The 18542-nt window shown below is 49.2% G+C and overlaps 1 protein-coding gene across 3 annotated transcripts in view; it reads right to left on the bottom strand.

Annotated features, from left to right (window-relative positions):
* The window catches only part of LOC109880914 (neuropilin-2), a 189082-nt gene that overhangs the window by 60334 nt on the left and 110206 nt on the right, over window positions 1-18542 (bottom strand). For all 3 annotated transcript variants that reach the window (XM_031806316.1, XM_031806318.1, XM_031806317.1), the window contains exons 8-11: window positions 12437-12581; window positions 3798-3973; window positions 3499-3672; window positions 2976-3120 (exon numbers count right to left, since the gene is read on the bottom strand). In XM_031806316.1, coding sequence (XP_031662176.1) covers window positions 2976-3120; window positions 3499-3672; window positions 3798-3973; window positions 12437-12581 — 640 coding nt within the window. The remainder of the gene's footprint in view (window positions 1-2975; window positions 3121-3498; window positions 3673-3797; window positions 3974-12436; window positions 12582-18542) is intronic.

Raw genomic sequence — 18542 nt, 5'->3', positions numbered from 1 at the left:
CCCTCTCTCTCTATCTCTCCCCTCTCTCCTCTCTCCTCTCTCCTCTCTCCTCTCTCCCCTCTCCTCCTCCCCTCCATGGAAGACAGGACAAGAGACTCCATGCCCTCTTTCTCCTCTCATCACCGCTTGCCTCTGACACACCGGGGACTACAGCCCTCCCAGGAACAGGTTGGCGTGGCCAGCCCACAGCCAGGCTGCATCCCTCCTTGTCCTGGCCATCCCAGACCCCGCTGGCTCTGTGACACAGAGTGATGTGGACAGCCTGTCACTGCCAGTCACCAGCCACTTCCTGTCGGGTTGAAGGTCTGTGTCCACAGGGACCCGGTGTGTGTCATAGCCTGTGCTCGTCTTTACCTGCATGGCTGCCAGGTGGCACAGGACAGGTACTGACGACAAGAAAGACCTGCTTCTCTGGCTTTAGGGACCGTTATTACCATTCTCCCTGTAGAGTTACTACAATCCTCTCCTCTCCTCTCCTCTCCTCTCCTCTCCTCTCCTCTCCTCTCCTCTCCTCTCCTCTCCTCTCCTCTCCTCTCCTCTCCTCTCCTCTCCTCTCCTCTCCTCTCCTCTCCTCTCCTCTCCTCTCCTCTCCTCTCCTCTCCACTCCTCTCCTCTCCTCTCCACTCCTCGCCTCTCCTCTCCTCTCCTCTCCCTTAGGTACTGTACTGGTATCTCTCTCAGAGATGTGATGTGAGGGGCCTTGGGTAATCTCTCTCAGAGATGTGATGTGAGGGGCCCTGGGTAATCTCTCTCAGAGATGTGATGTGAGGGGCCTTGGGTACAGTACTGGTATCTCTCTCAGAGATGTGATGTGAGGGGCCTTTGGTACAGTACTGGTATCTCTCTCAGAGATGTGATGTGAGGGGCCCTGGGTAATGTACTGGTATCTCTCTCAGAGATGTGATGTGAGGGGCCTTGGGTACAGTACTGGTATCTCTCTCAGAGATGTGATGTGAGAGGCCTTGGGTACAGTACTGGTATCTCTCTCAGAGATGTGATGTGAGGGGCCTTGGGTACAGTACTGGTATCTCTCTCAGAGATGTGATGTGAGGGGCCTTGGGTACAGTACTGGTATCTCTCTCAGAGATGTGATGTGAGAGGCCTTGGGTACAGTACTGGTATCTCGCTCAGAGATGTGATGTGAGAGGCCTTGGGTACAGTACTGGTATCTCTCTCAGAGATGTGATGTGAGGGGCCTTGGGTACAGTACTGGTATCTCTCTCAGAGATGTGATGTGAGGGGCCCTGGGTACTGTACCGGTACTCTCTCAGAGATGTGATGTGAGAGGCCTTGGGTACAGTACTGGTATCTCTCTCAGAGATGTGATGTGAGAGGCCCTGGGTAATGTACTGGTATCTCTCTCAGAGATGTGATGTGAGGGGCCTTGGGTACAGTACTGGTATCTCTCTCAGAGATGTGATGTGAGGGGCCTTGGGTACAGTACTGGTATCTCTCTCAGAGATGTGATGTGAGAGGCCCTGGGTAATGTACTGGTATCTCTCTCAGAGATGTGATGTGAGGGGCCTTGGGTACAGTACTGGTATCTCTCTCAGAGATGTGATGTGAGAGGCCCTGGGTAATGTACTGGTATCTCTCTCAGAGATGTGATGTGAGGGGCCTTGGGTACAGTACTGGTATCTCTCTCAGAGATGTGATGTGAGGGGCCTTGGGTACAGTACTGGTATCTCTCTCAGAGATGTGATGTGAGGGGCCTTGGGTACAGTACTGGTATCTCTCTCAGAGATGTGATGTGAGGGGCCTTGGGTACAGTACTGGTATCTCTCTCAGAGATGTGATGTGAGGGGCCTTGGGTACAGTACTGGTATCTCTCTCAGAGATGTGATGTGAGAGGCCCTGGGTAATGTACTGGTATCTCTCTCAGAGATGTGATGTGAGAGGCCTTGGGTACAGTACTGGTATCTCTCTCAGAGATGACCCATCCAGGTGATGTGCCTTTATTCATGCTAACACCCTTGTTAGTTCATTGAGATTTGGGCTCCCAAATTTGACAAATCAGAGGTGTTCAGGTTCTTTATAGAAGCGGAAAATAATCTATAATTGATTAATTTGGTTTCTGACAGTAATTCCCCTTTTGTGTCAAATTCAATGGTTGCCATATCAACTAATTGATCGTTACCATGGAGGTAATGGTCTTTTACATACCGGACAGTAAATTCTACTCTCATCTGATACCTTCCTTTAATAATTGTGATTGACTCTCTCTCTCGCTCACATAGACATGTGTAGAAAAGATATGTGTGGGCCTTGGTTGATCTCTTAAAGCTCAAAAGTGAGAGACAATGGCAGAGAGATAGACTGACCTACCGATGGGGTTGTAACACAGACAGCCAGATGGTCGACAGGGCGATATACCATAGTAACACCATACCAGACAGCCTTAATCCATGGTCTTAGTTAAGTAATCACACACCTTTTTGAAAAGCTCCAGAATCTCCTTTATGATCTGAGACGAGCCTTGTTGTCCTGTCAGTCAGGAAAATACTCTCTTCAGACATAAAACCAGGCATGGTTAGTGACGTGTGTGTGTGTGTGTGTGTGTGTGTGTGTGTGTGTGTGTGTGTGTACGGTGTGTGTGTGTACGTGTGTGTGTGTATGTAGTGTATGTGTGTGTGTGTGTGGTGTGTGTGTGTGTGTGTGTGTGTGGTGTGTGTGTGTATGTGTGTGTGTGTGTGTGTGTGTGTGTGTGTGTGTGTGTGTGTGTGTGTGTGTGTGTGTGTGTGTGTGTGTGTGTATGTAGTGTATGTGTGTGTGTGTGTGTGTGTGGGTGTGGGTGTGGGTGTGGGTGGGTGTGTGTGTAGTGCGTGTGTGTGTGTGTGTGTGTATGTAGTGTATGTGTGTGTGTGTGTGTGTGTGTATAATATAATGTCATTTAGCAGTCAACTTTAATCTAAAGCGATGTCAGACCGTTTGTCTGCACTGATCGGTAGACGGAGGTCAGAGTAATGTCCTCTTACCTGGCAGTTCACATCCCAGCACCTCCAGCCTCATCCCAATCCCGACAGGAGACCACCTCTCTGGGTAGATCCTGATGAACTGAGCCGGCATCTCCTCAAACCGACGGATCTCTGGAGTGTCGTAGTGTGTGTTGCCCTCGAAGATCTGTAACGGAGACGAGAAGGTTTATAGACGGAACAGACATTTATAGGAGCGGTGTGTGTGTGTGTGTGTGTGTGTGTGTGTGTGTGTGTGTGTGTGTGTGTGTGCGTGTGTGTATGTGTGTGTGGTGTGTGTGTGGTGTGTGGTGTGTGTATGTGTGTGTGTGTGTGTGGTGTGTGTGTGTGTGTGTGTGTGTGTGGTGTGTGTGTGTGTGTGTGTGTGTGTGTGTGTGTGTGTGTGTGTGTGTGTGTGTGGTGTGTGTGGTGTGTGTATGTGTGTGGTTTGTGTATGTGTGTGTGTGGTGTGTGGTGTGTGTGTGGTGTGTGGTGTGTGGTGTGTGTGTGTGGTGTGTGGTGTGTGTGTGTGGTGTGTTCCCCATACCTTAGGATGGTTGGTCTTTCTGTCCAGTATAAAAGTCCAGTCCTTGCCCGTCAGGCTGTGAGACACGCGGTACTTCCTGACGAAGGCCCTGTTCTCAGCCGAGGTACTCCCCTCCACGCTCCTCGCCCCCTGAGTGATGACGCCTCGTACTGTCTTAGGGACCCCCAAGTCCACCTGAATAAAAAAAAAAACACATCAGATCCAACTTTAAAAAAATCACAACACACAGTGAGAACAGTGAGAAGACTAAAGTTATGAGAGACATTGTTTCTGGATCTCGATCTGGTCACATTGTCTACCTGGAGCCACTCCTCCCCGGCCAGAGGCTGTGTTGGACTGGGGAACCATCCTGACCTGCTGGCTACCAGCCTGGCCGTCCCCATGGAGCCGTGGATATCCCTCAGGGATGACGCTGTGATCTGGGAGTCGGGCAGCAGGCCAGACAGCATCCCCTGCATCTCAGAACATGGAGCGTCTGGAGAGAAGGGAGAATTTATTAATTTTTATTGAACACATTTAAAATACATCTACGGCCGGTGAGGGGAAGTTAGGGGGAAGGGGAGATTAGGGGGAAGGGGAAGTTAGGGGGAAGGGGAAGTTAGGGGGAAGGGAGGATTAAGGGAAAGGGGAGGTTAGGGGAAAGGGGAGGTTAGGGGGAAGGGAGGATTAAGGGAAAGGGGAGGTTAGGGGAAAGGGGAGGTTAGGGGGAAGGGGAAGTTAGGGGGAAGGGGAGATTAGGGGGAAGGGGAAGTTAGGGGGAAGGGGAGATTAGGGGGAAGGGGAAGTTAGGGGGAAGGGAGGATTAAGGGAAAGGGGAGGTTAGGGGAAAGGGGAGGTTAGGGGGGAAGGGGAAGTTAGGGGAAGGGGAGATTAGGGGGAAGGGGAGGTTAGGGGGAAGGGGAGATTAGGGGGAAGGGGAGGTTAGGGGGAAGGGAGGATTAGGGGAAAGGGGAGGTTAGGGGGAAGGGGAGATTAGGGGAAAGGGGAGGTTAGGGGAAAGGGGAAGTTAGGGGGAAGGGAGGATTAGGGGAAAGGGGAGGTTAGGGGGAAGGGGAGATTAGGGGAAAGGGGAGATTAGGGGAAAGGGGAGGTTAGGGGAAAGGGGAGGTTAGGGGGAAGGGGAGATTAGGGGAAAGGGGAGGTTAGAAGGAATGGGAGATTAGGGGGAAGGGGGGATTAGGGGAAAGGGGAGGTTAGGGGAAAGGGGAGGTTAGGGGGAAGGGGAGATTAGGGGGAAGGGGTGATTAGGGGAAAGGGGAGGTTAGGGGAAAGGGGAGGTTAGGGGGAAGGGGAGATTAGGGGAAAGGGGAGGTTAGGGGAAAGGGGAGGTTGAGGAGAAGGGGAGGTTGAGGAGAAGGGGAGGTTAGGGGGAAGGGGAGATTAGGGGAAAGGGGAGGTTAGGGAAAGGGGAGATTAGGGGAAAGGGGAGGTTAGGGGGAAGGGGAGATTAGGGGAAAGGGGAGGTTAGGGGGAAAGGGGAGGTTAGGGGGAAGGGGAGGGTTAGGGTAAAGGGAGGTTAGTGGAAGGGGAGTTAGGGGGAAGGGGAGATTAGGGGGAAGGGGAGGTTAGGGGGAAGGGGAGATTAGGGGAAGGGGCGATTAGAGGGAAAGGGAGGTTAGGGGAAGGGGAGGTTAGGGGGAAGGGAGGTTAGGGGAAGGGGAGGTTAGGGGGAAGGGGAGATTAGGGGGAAGGGGAGATTAGGGGGAAGGGGAGGTTAGGGGGAAGGGGAGATTACGGGGGAAGGGGAGGTTAGGGGGAAGGGGAGATTAGGGGAAAGGGAGATTAGGGGGAAAGGGAGGTTAGGGGAAGGGGAGGTTAGGGGGAAAGGGAGGTTAGGGGAAGGGGAGGTTAAGGGGGAAGGGGAGTTGAGGTGAGAAGAAGAAAAGAGAGTTGGGTGATGAGCATTGACGAAGACTGACGTTGACATTTCAAGGCTAGTGAGATAAATGATTCATGTCATTATGTCACAGCAGTCGGCTTCAACAGTAAATAATGAATCAACAAACACAAGCCTTTTGACTGAGTCCCACATGGATTCCTTTTCTCTAATATAGCACACTACATTTGACCAGGGTCCATAGGGCTGTAACTTAAAGCAGTGGGCACCTAAAGCATCTCCCACAAACAATCCTTTTCGAGTTCTCAGGGAATAAAGCTGTTTCCCTCCATCACACAACGTGCTATAAATAAAGGATTGATTGTAGTGTAGGTCTCTGACACAGGGATGCAAGGAATGGAGGAGAGAGCTGAGAGATAGAGACCATTCAGAGAGAGAGAGAGAACTCAGAGAGAGAGACAACTCAGAGAGAGAGAGAGACAACTCAGAGAGAGAGCTGAGAGATAGAGACCATTCAGAGAGAGAGAGAGACAACTCAGAGAGAGAGAGACAACTCAGAGAGAGAGAGACAACTCAGAGAGAGAGAGAGCTGAGAGATAGAGACCATTCAGAGAGAGAGAGAGACAACTCAGAGAGAGAGAGACAACTCAGAGAGAGAGAGACAACTCAGAAAGAGAGAGAGAGCTGAGAGATAGAGACCATTCAGAGAGAGAGAGAGAACTCAGAGAGAGAGAGACAACTCAGAGAGAGAGCTGAGATAGAGACCATTCAGAGAGAGAGAGAGAGGCAACTCAGAGAGAGAGAGACAACTCAGAGAGAGAGAGACAACTCAGAGAGAGAGAGAGCTGAGAGATAGAGACATTCAGAGAGAGAGAGAGAACTCAGAGAGAGAGAGAGCTGAGAGATAGAGACCATTCAGAGAAAGAGAGAGAACTCAGAGAGAGAGAGACAACTCAGAGAGAGAGACAACTCAGAGAGAGAGAGCTGAGAGATAGAGACCATTCAGAGAGAGAGAGAGATGCAACTCAGAGAGAGAGAGACAACTCAGAGAGAGAGACAACTCAGAGAGAGAGAGCTGAGAGATAGAGACCACTCAGAGAGAGAGAGAGACAACTCAGAGAGAGAGACAACTCAGAGAGAGAGAGACAACTCAGAGAGAGAGAGACAACCTCAGAGAGAGAGAGAACTGAGAGATAGAGAGACAACTCAGAGAGAGAGAGCTGAGAGATAGAAGACCACTCAGAGAGAGAGAGAGACAACTCAGAGAGAGAGACAACTCAGAGAGAGAGAGACAACTCAGAGAGAGAGAGACAACTCAGAGAGAGAGAGAACTGAGAGATAGAGAACACTCAGAGAGAGAGACAACCCAGAGAGAGAGAGAACTGAGAGATAGAGGCAACTCAGAGAGAGAGAGACCAACTCAGAGTGAGAGAGCGCTGAGAGAGAGAGAACTCAGAGAGGAGAGAGACAACTCAGAGAGAGAGAGAGAACTCAGAGAGAGAGAGACCAACTCAGAGAGAGAGAGACAACTCAGAGAGAGAGAGAACTGAGAGATAGAGACCACTCAGAGAGAGAGACAACTCAGAGAGAGAGAGAACTGAGAGATAGAGACAACTCAGAGAGAGAGAGAGACAACTCAGAGTGAGAGAGCGCTGAGAGAGAGAGAACTCAGAGAGAGAGAGACAACTCAGAGAGAGAGAGACAACTCAGAGAGAGAGAGAACTGAGAGATAGAGACCACTCAGAGAGAGAGACAACTCAGAGAGAGAGAGAACTGAGAGATAGAGACAACTCAGAGAGAGAGAGACAACTCAGAGTGAGAGAGCGCTGAGAGAGAGAGAACTCAGAGAGAGAGAGACAACTCAGAGAGAGAGAGAGAACTCAGAGAGAGAGAGACAACTCAGAGAGAGAGAGACAACTCAGAGAGAGAGAGAACTGAGAGATAGAGACCACTCAGAGAGAGAGACAACTCAGAGAGAGAGAGAACTGAGAGATAGAGACAACTCAGAGAGAGAGAGAGACAACTCAGAGTGAGAGAGCGCTGAGAGAGAGAGAACTCAGAGAGAGAGAGACAACTCAGAGAGAAGAGAGACAACTCAGAGAGAGAGAGAACTGAGAGATAGAGACCACTCAGAGAGAGAGACAACTCAGAGAGAGAGAGAACTGAGAGATAGAGACAACTCAGAGAGAGAGAGACAACTCAGAGTGAGAGAGCGCTGAGAGAGAGAGAACTCAGAGAGAGAGAGACAACTCAGAGAGAGAGACAACTCAGAGAGAGAGAAATGGCTCTGAGTATACGCCGTAACCTGAGTCTACGCCTTCACTATGGTGAATCACTAAAACAATGAAGAAATACACTATGGAAAAAGAAGGAACAGCACGTCAGAAATCAGCTCAATGTATTTTGGAGAATCCATAGAATATAACCACTTCTGGGAAAATTGGAAACACTAAACAAACAACAACACAAAGAGTTATCTATCCAAAATGGAGATGTCTGGATAAACCTCTTCTCCAATCTGATTGGCTCTATAACAAAGAACAAACAGCAAAAACATACACATGATCAAATACAAATCTTAGAATCAACTATTAAAGACTCCCAGAACCCCACTGGATTCTAGAACACACTGGATTCCAGAACACACTGGATTCCAGAACCCACTGGATTCTAGAACACACTGGATCCCAGAACCCACTGGATTCTCCAATTACCTTGAATGAGTTACAGGACAAAATAAAAACCATCCAACCCAAAAAGGCCTGTGGTGTTGATGGTATCCTCAATGAAATGAGCAAATATACAACAAACAAAAGAGACAACAAATTCCAATTGACTATACTAAAACTCTTTAACATCATCCTCAGCTCTGACATCTTCCCTAATATTTGGAACTGAGGACTGATCACCCCAATCCCCAAAAGTGGAGACAAATTTGACCCCAATAACTACCGTGGGATATGCGTCAACTGCAACCTTGGGAAAATACCCTGCATTATCATTAACAGCAGACTCGTACATTTCCTCAATGAAAACAATGTACTGAGCAAATGTCAAATTGGCTTTTTACCAAATTATTACAGACCATACAGACCATACAACTGATGGAAAGTGGTGTTGGGGGTAAAACATAAGACATGATAAAATCCATGAACACAAACAACAAATGTGCTGTTAAAATTGGGAAAAAAACACACATTTCTTCCCACAGGGTCGTGGGGTGACACAGGGATGCAGCTTAAGCCCCACCCTCTTCAACATATATATCAACGAATTGGTGACTAGATGTCACGCCCTGGCCATAGAGAGGCTTTTATTCTCTATTTTGGTTAGGCCAGGGTGTGACTAGGGTGGGCATTCTATGTTCATTTTCTATGTTTTGTCTTTCTTTGTTGTTTGCCCGGGTGTGGTTCAATCAGAGGCAGCTGTCTATCGTTGTCTCTGAGAACCATACTTAGGTAGCTTTTCCCCACTGGGTTTTTGTGGGTAGTTGTTTTCTGTTTCTGTGCACCAGACAGAACTGTTTCGGTTATTCTCTTTCTTATCTTTGTATTTAGTGTTCGGTGTCAATAAAATAACATAAACACTGCGCTGCGCTTTGGTCCTCACCTACACTAGAACAGTCTGTAGCACCCGGCCTCACCCTACTAGAATTTGAAGTCAAATGTCTACTGTTTGCTGATGATCTGGTGCTTCTGTCCACAACCATGGAGGACCTACAGCAACAACTAGATATTCTGCACATATTCAGACCTGGGCCCTGACAGTAAATCTCAGTAAGACCAAAAAAGGTCCAGTCGCCAGGACCACAAATACAAATTCCATCTAGACACTGTTGCCCAAGAGCACACAAAAAAACTATACATACCTCGACCTAAACATCAGCACCACAGGTAACTTCCTCAAAGCTGGGTGGCAGGGTAGGCGGCAGGGGTAGCCTAGTAGTTAGAGCGTTTTGACTAGTAACCGGAAGGTTGCAAGTTCAAACCCCCAAGCTGACAAGGTACAAATCTGTCGTTCTGCCCTTGAACAGGCAGTTAACCCACTGTTCTTAGGCCGTCATTGAAAATAAGAATTTGTTCTTAACTGACTTGCCTAGTTAAATAAAGGTTTTAAAAAAAAGCTGAGAGACAAGGCAAGAAGGGCCTTCTATACCATCAAAAGGAACATCAAATTGCCTTTTATGGTTGTGAGGTCTGGGGTACGCTCACCAACCAAGATTTCACAAAATGGGACAAACAACAAATTACAAAATATCCTCTGTGTACAACATAGAACAACAAATAATAATGCATGCAGAGCAGAATTAGGCCGATACCCACTAATTATCAAAATCCAGAAAAGAGCTGTTAAATTCTACAACCACCTAAAAGGAAGCGATTCACAAACCTTCCATAACAAAGCCATCACCTACAGAGAGATGAACCTGGAGAAGAGTCCCCTAAGCAAGCTGGTCCTGGGGCTCTGTTCACAAACACAAACAGACCCCACAGAGCCCCAGGACAGCAACAAAATTAGACCCAATCAAATCACGAGGAAACAAAAAGATAATTATTTGACACATTGGAAAGAATTAACAAAAAAACAGACCAAACTAGAATGCTATTTGGCCCTACACAGAGAGTACACAGCGGCAGAATACCTGACCACTGTGACTGACCCAAACTTAAGACTCAGTGAGCATAGCCTTGCTATTGAGAAAAGCCACTGTAGGCAGACATGGCTCTCAAGGGAAGACAGATCCACAAAGAATTTGAAAACAAATCCAATTTTGATAAACTCCCGTATCTACTGGGTGAAATTCCACAGTGTGCCATCACAGCAGCAAGATTTGTGACCTGTTGCCACAAGAAAAGGGCAACCAGTGAAGAACAAATACCATTTAAATACAACCCATATTTATGTTTATCTATTTTCCTTTGTGTACTTTAACCATTTGTACATTGTTACAACACTGTATATATATATAATATGACATTTGTAATGTCTTTATTGTTTTGAAACTTCTGTATGTGTAATGTTTACTGTTCATTTTTATTGTTTATTTCACTTTTGTATATTATCTACCTCACTTGCTTTGGCAATGTTAACACATGTTTCCCATGCCAATAAAACCCCTTGAATTGAATTGAGAGCGAGAGAGAGGATAGCATCTTAGCTAAACATCTCCTTTCATGTGATGTGGGGCGAAACAAATCACCTCTAATCCCTGTGGCAACTATAAATAGACCCAATTACAGCTAGCGAGCGGTGGAGTGAAGAGAGGGACAGGGTCAAGGACAGGGTCAGGGACAGGGTCAGGGACAGGGACAGGGTCAAGGACAGGGACAGGGACAGCGACAGGGACAGGAACAGGGTCAAGGACAGGGACAAGGACAGGGTCAAGGACAGGGACAGGGACAGCGACAGGGACAGGAACAGGGTCAAGGACAGGGTCAGGGACAGGGACAGGAACAGGGTCAAGGACAGGGTCAGGGTCAGGGACAGGGACAGGGACAGGGACAGGGACAAGGACAGGGTCAGGGACAGGGACAGGGACAGCGACAGGGACAGGAACAGGGTCAAGGACAGGGTCAGGGACAGGGTCAGGGACAGGGTCAAGGACAGGGACAGGGACAGCGACAGGGACAGGAACAGGGTCAAGGACAGGGACAAGGACAGGGTCAAGGACAGGGACAGGGACAGCGACAGGAACAGGGTCAAGGACAGGGTCAGGGACAGGGACAGGAACAGGGTCAAGGACAGGGTCAGGGTCAGGGACAGGGACAGGGACAGGGACAGGGACAAGGACAGGGACAGGGACAAGGACAGGGTCAGGGTCAGGGACAGGGTCAGGGACAGGGTCAGGGTCAGGGTCAGGGTCAGGGTCAGGGTCAGGGTCAGGCTCAGGGTCAGGGACAGGGACAGGGACAGGGTCAGGGTCAAGGACAGGGTCAGGGTCAAGGACAGGGACAGGGTAAAGGACAGGGTCAGTGACAGGGTCAGGAGCAGGGACAGGGACAGGGTCAGGGTCAAGGACAGGGTCAGGGACAGGGACAGGGACAGGGACAGGGACAGGGACAGGGACAGGGACAGGGACAGCGACAGGGACAGGAACAGGGTCAAGGACAGGGACAAGGACAGGGTCAAGGACAGGGACAGGGACAGCGACAGGGACAGGGACAGGAACAGGGTCAAGGACAGGGTCAGGGACAGGAACAGGGTCAAGGACAGGGTCAGGGTCAGGGACAGGGACAGGGACAAGGACAGGGTCAGGGACAGGGACAGGGACAGCGACAGGGACAGGAACAGGGTCAAGGACAGGGTCAGGGACAGGGTCAGGGACAGGGTCAAGGACAGGGACAGCGACAGGGACAGGAACAGGGTCAAGGACAGGGACAAGGACAGGGTCAAGGACAGGGACAGCGACAGGAACAGGGTCAAGGACAGGGTCAGGGACAGGGACAGGAACAGGGTCAAGGACAGGGTCAGGGTCAGGGACAGGGACAGGGACAGGGACAGGGACAAGGACAGGGTCAGGGTCAGGGACAGGGTCAGGGACAGGGTCAGGGACAGGGACAGGGTCAGGCTCAGGGTCAGGGACAGGGACAGGGACAGGGTCAGGGTCAGGGTCAAGGACAGGGTCAGGGTCAAGGACAGGGACAGGGTAAAGGACAGGGTCAGGGACAGGGTCAGGAGCAGGGACAGGGACAGGGTCAGGGTCAAGGACAGGGTCAGGGACAGGGACAGGGACAGGGACAGGGACAAGGACAGGGTCAGGGACAGGGACAGGGTCAGGGTCAGGGACAGGGTCAGGGTCAGGGTCAGGCTCAGGGTCAGGGACAGGGACAGGGACAGGGACAGGGTCAGGGTCAGGGTCAAGGTCAGGGTCAGGGTCAGGGTCAGGGACAGGGACAGGGTCAGGGACAGGAACAGGGTCAAGGACAGGGTAAAGGACAGGGACAGGGTCAGGGACAGGGACATGGTCAGGGACAGGGTCAGGGACAGGGTCAGGGACAGGGTCAAGGACAGGGTCAAGGGACAGGGTCAAGTACAGGGTCAAGGGACAGGGTCAGGGACAGGGTCAAGGACAGGGTCAAGGGACAACATAGCTGTTCTTACCAGTGATCTGGCACCCGTAGAGCTCCAAGCGCAGGGCGATGCCTGTCTTCCAGGTCTGGGGTCTGACGCGTACGAAGCGGGCCAGAACAGGCTGGGGGATCCGGTTCAGAACCACCTCAGTAGAGTCTGTGTTGGCATTGAAAATCTGGAGAGAAAGAGACAGAGACAGAGACACACACCATTGTAAATACAACCCATATTTATGCATATTTATTTTATCTTGTGTCCTTTAACCATTTGTACATTGTTAGAACACTGTATATATATATAATATGACATTTGTAATGTCTTTACTGTTTTGAAACTTCTGTATGTGTAATGTTTACTGTTCATTTGTATTGTTTATTTCACTTTATATATTATCTACCTCACTTGCTTTGGCAACGTTAACACATGTTTCCCATGCCAATAAAGCCCTTGAATTTAATTTAATTGAATTGAGAGAGAGATAGACAGAGAGAGATAGAGAGAGAGAGAAAGAGAGAAAGAGAGAGATAGAGAGAGAAAGAGAGACAGAGAGACAAAGGGAGAGAGAGAGAGAGAGAGAGAGAGAGAGAGAGAGAGAGAGAGAGAGAGAGAAAGGGAGAGAGAGACAAAGGGAGAGAGAGAGAGAGAGAGACAAAGGGAGAGAGAGAGAGAGAGAGAGAGAGAGACAGAGAGAGAGAGAGAGAGAGAGAGAGAGAGAGACAAAGGGAGATAGAGAGAAAGAGAGAGAGAGAGAGAGAGAGAGAGAGAGAGAGAGAGAGAGAGAGACAAAGGGAGAGAGAGAGAGAGAGACAAAGGGAGAGAGAGAGAGAGACAAAGGGAGAGAGAGAGAGAGAGAGAGACAGATGTGTGTATTTGATCATTCTTTTTCACATGCAGGTGATTCTCTGATCCACCTCTACGCAGACGACACCATTCTGTATACTTCTGGCCCTTCTTTGGACACTGTGCTATCTAACCTCCAGACGAGCTTCAACGCCATACAACTCTCCTTCCGTGGCCTCCAACTGCTCTTAAATACAAGTAAAACTAAATGCATGTTCTTCAACCGATCTCTTCCCTATGAACAAGTTCCTCTGTCCTGGCGTTTCTGACCTGCACTTTCCTGCTCTTAGGAAGTGTCCACAACATTAGAGCCAGTGGATCTTTGGGTGCTGGACCGAGACCTGATGACAAGCTCGGATATCATATCTCCAACTCGTCCCTCTTCCAGACAGAACTAGACGTGTGGGCATTTGTCAGCTCTGTCTCAAGGGGCAGGCCAGTGGGGAGAGAAGGAGAATGGGGGGGAGACGACTCTCCCTAGAATGACGCTCCCAAGAATGACCCTCCCTAGAATGACCCTCCTGAGAATGACCCTCCCTAAAATGACCCTCCCTAGAATGACCCTGGGAATGATTCTCTCTAAAATGACCCTCCCTAAAATGACCCTACCTTGAATGAACCCTCCCTAGAATGACCCTCCCTAGAATGACCCTCCCTAGAATGAGCCTCCCTAGAATGACCCTCCCTAGAATGAGCCTCCCTAGAATGAGCCTCCCTAGAATGACGCTCCCGAGAATGACCCTCCCTAGAAGGACCCTCCTTAGAATGACCCTCCCTACAATGACCCTCAATAGAATGACCCTCCCTACAATGACCCTCCCTACAATGACCCTCCCTAGAATTACACTCAGTGGGAATGACCCTCCCTAGAATGACTCTCCCTAGAATGACCCTCCCTACAATGACCCTCCCTAGAATGACCCTCCCTACAATGACCCTCCCTAGAATGACCCTCCCTACAATGACACTCCCTACAATGACACTCCCTAGAACGACCCTCCCGAGAATGACCCTCCCTAGAATGACCCTTCCTAGGATGACCCTCCCTACAATGACCCTCCCTACAATGACACTCCCTACAATGACTCTCCCTACAATGACCCTCCCTAGAATGACCCTCCCTAGAATGACCCTCCCTAGAATGACCCTCCCTAGAATGACCCTTTCTAGAATGACCCTCCCTATAATGACACTCCCTACAATGACTCTCCCTACAATGACCCTCCCTAGAATGACCCTCCCTAGAATGACCCTCCCTAGAATGACCCTCCCTACAATGACCCTCCCTAGAATGACCCTCCCTAGAATGACCCTCCCTAGAATGACTTTCCCTAGAATGACCCTCCCTATAATGACCCTCCCTAGAATGACCCTCCCTAGAATGACTCTCCCTAGAATGACCCTCCCTAGAATGACACTCCCTACAATGACCCTCCCTAGAATGACCTTCCCTAGAATGACTCTCCATAGAATGACCCTCCCTAGAATGACCCTCCCTAGAATGACCCTCCCTAGAATGACCCTCCCTAGAATGACTCCCCCTAGAATGACCCTCCCTAGAATGACTCTCCCTAGAATGACCCTCCCTAGAATGACCCTCCCTAGAAGGACCCTCCCTAGAATGTCCCTCCCTAGAATGACACTCCGTGGGAATGACCCTCCCTACAATGACTCTCCCTACTCTCTTCTCTGTATACATCAATGAGGTCGCTCTTGCTGCTGGTGAGTCCCTGATCCACCTCTACGCAGATGACACCATTCTGTATACTTCCGGCCCTTCTCTGGACACTGTGTTAACAACCCTCCAGGGGGGGGGGGGGGGGGAGTGTCCTGCTTCATTGCACACAGAGAAAAGCAAGACGACTCTCCCTAGAATGACGCTCCCAAGAATGACCCTCCCTAGAATGACCCTCCTGAGAATGACCCTCCCTAAAATGACCCTCCCTAGAATGACCCTGGGAATGATTCTCTCTAAAATGACCCTCCCTAAAATGACCCTACCTTGAATGAACCCTCCCTAGAATGACCCTCCCTAGAATGACCCTCCCTAGAATGAGCCTCCCTAGAATGACCCTCCCTAGAATGAGCCTCCCTAGAATGAGCCTCCCTAGAATGACGCTCCCGAGAATGACCCTCCCTAGAAGGACCCTCCTTAGAATGACCCTCCCTACAATGACCCTCAATAGAATGACCCTCCCTACAATGACCCTCCCTACAATGACCCTCCCTAGAATTACACTCAGTGGGAATGACCCTTCCTAGAATGACTCTCCCTAGAATGACCCTCCCTACAATGACCCTCCCTAGAATGACCCTCCCTACAATGACCCTCCCTAGAATGACCCTCCCTACAATGACACTCCCTACAATGACACTCCCTAGAACGACCCTCCCGAGAATGACCCTCCCTAGAATGACCCTTCCTAGGATGACCCTCCCTACAATGACCCTCCCTACAATGACACTCCCTACAATGACTCTCCCTACAATGACCCTCCCTAGAATGACCCTCCCTAGAATGACCCTCCCTAGAATGACCCTTTCTAGAATGACCCTCCCTATAATGACACTCCCTACAATGACTCTCCCTACAATGACCCTCCCTAGAATGACCCTCCCTAGAATGACCCTCCCTAGAATGACCCTCCCTACAATGACCCTCCCTAGAATGACCCTCCCTAGAATGACCCTCCCTAGAATGACTTTCCCTAGAATGACCCTCCCTATAATGACCCTCCCTAGAATGACTCTCCCTAGAATGACCCTCCCTAGAATGACACTCCCTACAATGACCCTCCCTAGAATGACCTTCCCTAGAATGACTCTCCATAGAATGACCCTCCCTAGAATGACCCTCCCTAGAATGACCCTCCCTAGAATGACTCTCCCTAGAATGACCCTCCCTAGAATGACCCTCCCTAGAAGGACCCTCCCTAGAATGTCCCTCCCTAGAATGACACTCCGTGGGAATGACCCTCCCTACAATGACTCTCCCTACTCTCTTCTCTGTATACATCAATGAGGTCGCTCTTGCTGCTGGTGAGTCCCTGATCCACCTCTACGCAGACGACACCATTCTGTATACTTCCGGCCCTTCTTTGGACACTGTGTTAACAACCCTCCAGGCAAGCTTCAATGCCATACAACTCTCATTCCGTGGCCTCCAATTGCTCTTAAATACAAGTAAAACTAAATGCATGCTTCAACCGATCGCTACCTGCACCTACCCGCCTGTCCAACATCACTACTCTGGACGGCTCTGACTTAGAATACGTGGACAACTACAAATACTTAGGTGTCTGGTTAGACTGTAAACTCTCCTTCCAGACCCATATCAAACATCTCCAATCCAAAGTTAAATCTAGAATTGGCTTCCTATTTCGCAACAAAGCATCCTTCACTCATGCTGCCAAACATACCCTTGTAAAACTGACCATCCTACCAATCCTCGACTTTGGCGATGTCATTTACAAAATAGCCTCCAATACCCTACTCAACAAATTGGATGCAGTCTATCACAGTGCAATCCGTTTTATCACCAAAGCCTCATATACTACCCACCATTGCGACCTGTACGCTCTCGTTGGCTGGCCCTCGCTTCATACTCGTCGCCAAACCCACTGGCTCCATGTCATCTACAAGACCCTTCTAGGTAAAGTCCCCCCTTATCTCAGCTCGCTGGTCACCATAGCATCTCCCACCTGTAGCACACGCTCCAGCAGGTATATCTCTCTAGTCACCCCCAAAACCAATTCTTTCTTTGGCCGCCTCTCCTTCCAGTTCTCTGCTGCCAATGACTGGAACGAACTACAAAAATCTCTGAAACTGGAAACACTTATCTCCCTCACTAGCTTTAAGCACCAACTGTCAGAGCAGCTCACAGATTACTGCACCTGTACATAGCCCACCTATAATTTAGCCCAAACAACTACCTCTTTCCCAACTGTATTTAATTTTAATTTATTTATTTATTTTGCTCCTTTGCACCCCATTATTTTTTATTTCTACTTTGCACATTCTTCCATTGCAAAACCATTCCAGTATTTTACTTGCTATATTGTATTTACTTTGCCATCATGGCCTTTTTTGCCTTTACCTCCCTTCTCACCTCATTTGCTCACATTGTATATAGACTTGTTTATACTGCATTATTGACTGTTGGTTTGTTTTTACTCCATGTGTAACTCTGTGTCGTTTTATCTGTCGAACTGCTTTGCTTTATCTTGGCCAGGTCGCAATTGTAAATGAGAACTTGTTCTCAACTTGCCTACCTGGTTAAATAAAGGTAAAATAAATAAAAAATAAAAAAACAATGACCCTCCCTAGAATGACCCTCCCTAGAATGACCCTCCCAACAATGACCCTCCCTAGAATGACCCTCCCTAGAATGACCCTCCCAACAATGACCCTCCTAGAATGACCCTCCCTAGAATGACCCTCCCTAGAATGACCCTCCCTAGAATGACACTCCATGGGAATGACCCTCCTTACAATGACCCTCCCTAGAATGACTCTCCCTACAATGACCCTCCCTAGAATGACACTCCCTGTGTGTGTGTGTGTGTGTGTGTCTCTCTCCGTGTGGTGTGTGTGTGTGTGTGTGTGTGTGTGTGTGTGTGTGTGTGTGTGTGTGTGTGTGTGTGTGTGTGTGTGTGTGTGTGTGTGTGTGTGTTTGTGTGTGTGCTTCTCCTCCTCTGTTAACAAGTCCCAGCTGCATTCATCCTGCCACCACAACTCTTAACCATGGCACCCTCCAAACAACACTATTGTTCTCTTTTAGTTGCACCAAGAGACCCATAACCAGGGTGGCTTGGCTTTCCGTCCACTAGTTTCATTGGTCCGTGTGTCTCTGTGTTTAATGCTAAACAGATTGGAACCTTTCCAAAGAAGGTTCTACCTGGAACCAAAAGGGTTCTACTTGGAACCAACAGGGCTCTACCTGGAACCAAAAGGGTTCTACATGAAACGCAAAAGTTTTACCTGGAACCAAAAGGGTTCTACTTGGAACCAACAGGACTCTACCTGGAACCATAGGGTTTATATAGAGACCAGAGTGTCCTCTAGACCATAGGGTTTATATAGAGACCAGAGTGTCCTTTAGACCATAGGGTTTATATAGAGACCAGAGTGTCCTCTAGACCATAGGGTTTATATAGAGACCAGAGTGTCCTCTAGACCATAGGGTTTATATAGAGACCAGAGTGCCCTCTAGACCATAGGGTTTATATAGAGACCAGAGTGTCCTTTAGACCAGCTTGTTGTTCTGGGGAACAGAGACTGTCTGCTAGCTAGAGTA

Source organism: Oncorhynchus kisutch, linkage group LG26 (assembly GCF_002021735.2).
Source record: "Oncorhynchus kisutch isolate 150728-3 linkage group LG26, Okis_V2, whole genome shotgun sequence".
NCBI lineage: Eukaryota > Metazoa > Chordata > Actinopteri > Salmoniformes > Salmonidae > Oncorhynchus > Oncorhynchus kisutch.
Note: the sequence above shows the minus strand (reverse complement) of the source record. Positions and strands in the feature narration are given on the sequence as shown.